Source organism: Ascaphus truei, chromosome 9 (genome assembly GCF_040206685.1).
Source record: "Ascaphus truei isolate aAscTru1 chromosome 9, aAscTru1.hap1, whole genome shotgun sequence".
In the NCBI taxonomy this organism is placed as follows: domain Eukaryota; kingdom Metazoa; phylum Chordata; class Amphibia; order Anura; family Ascaphidae; genus Ascaphus; species Ascaphus truei.
In genome coordinates, this window is record NC_134491.1 from 32,956,205 (window position 1) to 32,963,704 (window position 7,500).

The 7,500-nt window shown below is 42.7% G+C and overlaps 1 protein-coding gene across 1 annotated transcript in view; it reads right to left on the bottom strand.

The window, feature by feature from the left end:
• The window catches only part of FBXO33 (F-box protein 33), a 20,798-nt gene that overhangs the window by 8,987 nt on the left and 4,311 nt on the right, over window positions 1-7,500 (bottom strand). The window contains exon 2 of the mRNA XM_075614339.1: window positions 6,731-6,841. Coding sequence (XP_075470454.1) covers window positions 6,731-6,841 — 111 coding nt within the window. The remainder of the gene's footprint in view (window positions 1-6,730; window positions 6,842-7,500) is intronic.

The window sequence follows — 7,500 nt, forward strand, 5'->3', positions numbered from 1 at the left end:
GTTCTTTAAATCTGCTATGGAAAGATACATTAAGTTCATTAATCACAAGCCAACAGCAATGTATGTCACGTTTGGCTACTGTCAATTTATGCAGAAACCCTGCACGTTCCAGCGGCTTGTTTAAATGCAATTGTACCAAAAAGTGATGTAAATGATACACTGACGCAAGTGGCTAAAATAGTTGCAGATTTCCTACAGATGTGGCCCACATGAATTCAGTTAGATTTCAATGTACCTCACTCCCTGGTCTTTGATGAATGACCAAGTACAGATCATATAAATATACCCTAATCCAATTAAAGAAAAACAGATTCCATCAAATCTAAACCAAGAACAAACAAACGTATGTGCTCTTTATTCTGCACTTAAAGTCTTAGTTCCCTTTCTTTTTTTGACGTCAATATTTTAACATTTCTCATTTCAATAAAGAAACTATTGTACGCATTTTCAATCTGCTCTGGACTATGATTTCAATGACAAGGCCAAACCATGCTTCAGAACATGATATACTGTATACTATATAGATATTTTTTGTGGTGGGGGTTTGTGCAGGAAGGAAATCGTTATGTTCCTACTTTGAAACAAAACAAAAAACAGGAAGGCAATAATATGCACAACAGAAAAGCACTCCTCTAAAGCAGGAATTTACACGGTCATTTGACATGGCTGCTCACAATGGGATACATTGTAACCACTCACCCCACACCCCAATGTCATAAATCCAATCTTCTTTTCATGCTAGGTTGGGATAATATTTATTTATTTATAAAATATTTTACCAGGAAGTAATACATTGAGAGTTACCTCTCGTTTTCAAGTATGTCCTGGGCACAGAGTAAAACAAAATAATACATGGTTACAAATACAGTTACATAAATGAACAAGGTATACATTATATACAAGACATTGCATGCACAGTTAAAGAAAATATATATTATGAGCGTATGAAACAGTTACAGACCAGATTAAAGTGTGAGACAGCCTTAGGTTTGAAAGAACTTAAGCTGGTGGTGGATATGAGAGTCTCTGGTAGGTTGTTCCAGTTTTGGGGTGCACGGAAGGAGAAGGAGGAACGTCCGGATACTTTGTTGAGTCTTGGGACCATGAATAGTCTTTTGGAGTCTGATCTCAGGTGATAGGTACTGCATGTGGTAGGGGTGAGGAGCTTGTTCAGGTAGCTGGGTAGCTTGCCCAGAAAGTATTTGAGGGTGAGACAGGAAAGGTAAACTTTGCGCCTAGTGATGACCAATCTAGTTCTTTGAGCATTTCGCAGTGATGTGTGTTGTAGTTGCATTGGAGAACAAAACGACAAATTGAATTGTAGAGGGTGTCAAGTTTGCTAAGGTGGGTTTGAGGAGCCGAGCCATATACTATGTCTCCATAGTCAATAATTGGCATTAGCATCTGCTGTGCAATACGCTTTCTGACCAGGAGACTTAGGGAGGATTTGTTCCTGTAAAGTACCCCTAGTTTGGCATAGGTCTTGGTTGTCAGGGTATCAATGTGCATCCCGAATGTTAAGTGGGAGTCAAACCATAAGCCCAGGTATTTAAAACCAGTGACAGGTGTTAGGGTGGTGGTAGCGTTGGTTCTAATCAGGAGCTCAGTCACTGGAAGCTTTACAAATTTAGTCTTGGTCCCAAATACCATTGTTACAGTCTTGTCAGTGTTTAAAAACAGTTTGTTTTGGGAAATCCAGTTTTCGAGTCTCAAAAAGTCAGACTGAAGTATGTGTTGAAGGTCAGAGAGGCTATGGCTGTGTGCATACAGGATTGTGTCATCTGCATACATGTGTATTGAGGCTTCCTTACAAGCTGTGGGAAGATCATTAATGAACACTGAGAAGAGTAGGGGCCCCAGAACAGAGCCTTGCGGTACACCACAGGTGATATCCAGGGGGTTGGAGTTAGAGCCTGAGATGGACACATGTTGGGATCTTCCTGATAGGTAGGACTGAAACCAGTTTAAAGCATGTTTCCCTATTCCAGAGCTCTGGAGTTTGTTAAGCAGGATAACATGATCAACTGTGTCAAAAGCCTTTGCAAAATCTAGGAATACTGCACCAGTGAGTTGTCCCCGTTCCATTCCACACTGGATTTCATTGCAAACTTTTAGCAGGGTAGTTACGGTGGAGTGTTTGGGACGAAACCCAGACTGGAATTGGCTAGCGAAATTTGTCTTGGTGTAGAAATCGTTTAATTGGGAGTGGACACATTTTTCCATAACTTTGGATAGAATTGGGAGAAGTGAGATTGGCCTGTAGTTTGAGACAGTGTTTTTGTCCCCACTTTTGAAGATTGGGACAACTCTGGCAGTTTTCCAGGTCTTAGGGATATGGCCTGCAGACAGGATAGAGTTGACTATGGACGCAATTGGTTTGGCAATGGCTGGGGCACCAAGTCGTAGGAACCTAGATTGTAGTAAGTCGGGTCCACATTGGCTGCTTAGTTTTAGTTTGAGGAGCGCTTGTGTAATCTCCTCTTCAGATACTGGGCTAAATTGAAAATTGTGGGCAGTGTTGGGAGGGGGTGGGACTGTAGGGATACTCCCAGGATGAGATTCATGTTTGGGGTTTGTGCTGCGTTTCGCTAATAAGTTAGTGGCACACCCCACAAAGTAATCATTGAATGCATTTGCAATGTCAGTGGGGTTTGTCAGAGTAATATCCCCCTTAGTGATATTACTTGGTTGTTGATGGTTAGGAGCCTGGAATATATTGTTGATAACCTTCCAGAAGCTAGCTGGGTTTGATGTATTTTGGTGGAGATTGTCAGAGTAATATTGTGCTTTTGCATACCTTGTTTGCCTTGTGCACACGTTCCGCAGGCATCTGTAGTGATTGAGATCCTTGGTAGTGCCAGTTACTTTGTAGCTTTTCCACAAGGCATCCGTGAACTGGTAGAGTGCTATAAGTTCAGGTGTAACCCATGGAAGGTGGGCCCCCCGTACCCTTATTTTGCGTAGTGGAGCATGGGTATCGCAGAGTTTTAAGAACTCGGATTGGAAATAGTCGAGCGCAGAATCAGGGTCGGGAATTAAATCGATTCTGTGCCATGGGCAGTTGGTAAGGTCATCCAGAAACTGTTGTGGGTTAAAGTTTTTAAATGTTCTAGTGAGGAGAACTTTAGGGCTTGATTGGGGCGGTTTAATTTTCCTTACACAGTACACTATTGCATGGTCACTGAAAATATCATGAAGGATGCCAGAGGATTGGATTCTGCTGGGGTTTGAGGAGAGAATCCAGTCTAGCAAGGAATGGTTATGCGACTTCCGGTTTATTCGTGTGGGTTGGGAAATGAGTTGCGATAGGTTAAGTGACTTGAGTTGTATCAGGATTTTGTGGTTTTTAGGGTCAAGCCAATTGAAGTTGAAATCCCCTAGAACTAGCAGCTCACTCTTCTCATTCAGAGAGGAAATGGAGGCAAGAAATTGGGTGATATCAGTCAAGGATTGTAGAGGGGCTTTAGGGGGGCGGTAGATGCCAGCAAGCAAGATGGGCTTAGAAAAGGGGAGGCAGATTTTGCCAACTAGAGTTTCAAAAGAGGGTAGACTTGGTGGGCAATGTAACAGTGTAAATTGTAAGGTGTCTGCAATATAAAATAACACCCCTCCTCCTCTCTTTGACCTATCTCTCCTAAAAATGGAGTATCCCTGAATGGCGATATTTGCATCAGGGGTTTTAGAGGATAGCCATGTTTCTGTAAGAACGATGGCTTTGGGTTTATGCATAAGGCACCATGCCCTTAGTTCATCCAGTTTGGGCAGCAAGCTCCGGATGTTTATATGGGCGACAGATAGACCTTTTTGGAATTTAAAGGTGGAATTCTCAGGGGCATGGGACAGAGCTGAAATGGGAGGACCTGGGTTAGTTTCAACATCACCTGCTAGAGAGAGTAATAGTATGAGTAGGAATTTGGGTAGTTGTTTGGAAGTTGTAAATTTGTGGTGTTTTCCATTTGAGTGTGCGGTGGTTGGTGTGCTGGTTTTTAGAGTTCTCCACCAACATTCAGTAGATAGTGCAAGGCTTTTGAGTAGTCCAGGGTGTATGGTGATGTTGGGTGTGGGCAAGGATGGAGGAGTTTGTAGTGGATAGAGGGAGTAACATCTCCATGAGGCCAGGAGAAAGAAAAAAGTTAGAAGACATAGCAGGTTCATGATGCCAGAGGTAGGCAGTGCTGCAAGGAGCTGCTGTGAGCAGAGTGAGTGTGTGCAGACTAAACAGCAGGGGTGGGCCTGTACCTTGTCAAGTGTTTTGCTGCATTGCAATGCTAGGGTCAATTCAAGGTTAAAGTGTTTTGTGCAGTCAGTTTTGGGAGAGGCTGCAGTGAAAGAAGTTGTAAAGGGGTGGGGGGTTGAAATAGGCAGGTTAGTAAGCATGGGATCATAGTGTGATCTGAATAGCTTACCGTTTGTTATCTTGAGTAAGAGAGTGTGCAGTCCCCAGTCACCTCTAATCAAACTGTAGTCTAACTGTATCACTTAAAAACCTCACTTTAAATGCCTCACTGCCTAAGGCCTCGTTCAGGGTGCTGGCTTCGGGGGCAGGGCGTGCTGACGTGCGTGCTGCCGTGAGCAACAAAGTATTCAATTTGAATACTTGTTGTCAGGGTAGCTACTGGCCTGCCTCCGAAGCCAGGAGTTGCTGCTGACGACAGCTTCAGTAAACGAAAATTTCGTTTCTTGGAGCTGAAGCAGCGTCACAGGGACCAAGGCAGCCAATGAAATCATTCTTCAGAATGATTTCATGACTGCAGCTTGGATACTTTTACCCTGCGTCTGTAGCCCCGCCCCCTCCCCAACGCTGAAAAGTTTGCTGGGGGATAATCACATGTCGCCAGCAAACTCCCAGCACTGCCTCCCGCACGCCCCCCCTCCGAGTCCTCAGCTGGCTCCCTGAACGAGCCCTTATGCAGTTCCTGCCCAATGCAGCGAAGGTGTTAGTATTATACACAAAAAAACAAAATCACATGACCCTCCCCCTCCCCAATCAGTCTATGGCTTCTTATCTGTCACACCATTTAAATGTTAACCCCTTTCCTGCCAGAAGAGCACTGCTTTGCCATCATAAAAGGCAAATAAGACACATTAGAAATAATTTCACTTAATTCTGCAATACAGTGTCATGCTCTTAATTTACTTTAACATTTGTCAAAGCCCCAAGTAAACTTTACAGTCATGTTCCAAATACATACTTATTTTAAACACCTGCATTAAACACTGCACTTTACTTGGGGATAAAGCACCCTACTCAATATGGAGAGGAGCAAGGTAAGCAAGTGAATGTTAATTCATCATTAAATATGTTCCCCCACTTCACACTATACTAATTATGCAGGGGGGGGGGGGGGAATAAAGTCCCCCCCAAAAAAAAAAAGAATATAAAGTGCAAAATGCTCAAAGACCATCACCAGACACACAGGCAGCACTTGGGAAGATGTGTATGGCCAATGAGGCCTACTATAGGTCAACTATTCCAGACATTGCTCAAAATCTAATAACATGGTATTTGCCCAACAATGATCTTTTTCTAAACTCACATTTTGCTTCTCTGAGGAAGTCTAAGCAATTAGGACTAGTTTCCTAAAAATACCCTTTTAACCTCAGGACGGTCAAACATTGTATGTATTATGTATGTATGTATGTATGTCTTTATTTATATAGCACCATTAATGTACATAGCGCTTCCCAGCAGTAATATATATCACAATCATATAAATAACAAATAATACAAATAACACACAGGGGAGAAGTGCTTCAGAGATAAAATTAACATTTAGCAAATTAAGTCCCTGCTCCAAAGAGCTTACAATCTAATTGTACGACCTCCTCTGAGATCAAAAAAATAACATTACGAGCATGTAGTGCTCGTAATCTGCTGTGGAGCCATCTTCCCTTTGCTCGGGAAGATTACATTTTCCCGAGTAATAGGAAGGGTATTTTATAAGAGTATACAGAATCCAAATACTACCGAGGTAACATTCCCTTCTATTCACGATATTACAACTAGTATGTTTGAGTTTCTATTTTATTTCTGCGGTTCCTGCAGAGAAAAGCAGGGAGTCAGCCATTTATCTAATGATATTGGAAGCAGAAACTCAAAATATGATGTTGATTAGTGTCACTTAACCCTTATTCTGCCTCAAGGGCTCGCAACGCATTCCCAAGAAATATACTACTGCTGCCAACTAAGATACAAAAAGCAGACATATAAAAAGGAAGTTTACATACACAGTAATGCCTCGGGCATGGTGCCTCGGGCCGCGCTGAACCGTGCTCCTGCTGGTGCTTTTTTGCGTCCTGGCAGGCGAGGCAGTGAGCGCGCTTTGGGGGCGAGGCGGAGGCGCGGCTAGTCCCTTGTTCCCATTGGATGTTTGTGGTCACGTGACCGCTCCTCCGCTCCCCTCAGCGCGGAAATTCAAACCTGCCTGTCTACTGAAATTTTATGAGCCTCCTCACTCATGCGGAAGCGGCTCCTAAAGCCGAGCTGATTACAGATGCAGGGGGTAACTGCATCTGCTCAGTGCGGCCTGCTGTACCGTGTCTCCGGCCTAAGGCAGTGACAAAACAGGCACAGACACCGTTTAATTGAATTCATTTTAGGATGTGATGCTGCACTGTATATGCTCTAATATGTCATGTGCTGCTTGCAACATAAGGACCAAGGCATGCAACTGTTTTTTTCTTTTTCTTGCCAATTCATAAATCCAAAAGGTATTATCCACATACTTACCTCTTTATCTTTTTGCCACCTGGGTCCACCTTATTTAGGTATGCATTAGTTAGGGTGCCATTTTGTTGAAGAATACTGATGTCACCAAAAAGACTAAGCTTCTGGAGGTTCCTATGAAGAAAGATGAAATAACAGTCAATAGGAAGGTTAAGCAGAACAGGATCACATATAGTTATTAAACTAGCACAATTCTGTTAAGTGAAATAAGACTGTAGGTGCGCCAAGGCTTAGCACGTTTTATTAACGTCAAGACCGTTTTCGTACAGTTATTGAAACACATTGAATTCCTTTTAAATTACCAAATGCTAGAATGGTTAATAGAGTATCAAGGATTTTAATCGTCCCAATAGTCGTAACGTACATTGGAATAAAAACAACTTTTGTTTACAATATTTCTTAAAGCTGCAGACCAAGCAATATCCTGCGTGTTTTTTTTTTTTTTAATAAATAAGTTCAGTACTGTGAGAAAATACTTTTAGAACTAAAAAAAAAAAAAAAACAATTCTGAATGACATTATTAATGTATTACAATTAAGGGGTGTGCAAAGTGGGAGGCGCAACCCCAGGATGTTCTGGGCGTGGGAGGAGGGGGGGTGGGGGGGAAAGCTGTTACAGAGGCCCCACGCTTCCCCGAAGGCATTTAAAATAAATGCAGAGGAATCGCGTGGGGCCTCTAACTTTTTACATACCTTCCCTGCCAGTGACGCGTCTGCATGGCAACTCGGCGTCAAATGACACCATGGGATAACTGACGTAGCGGAGTCATGTGA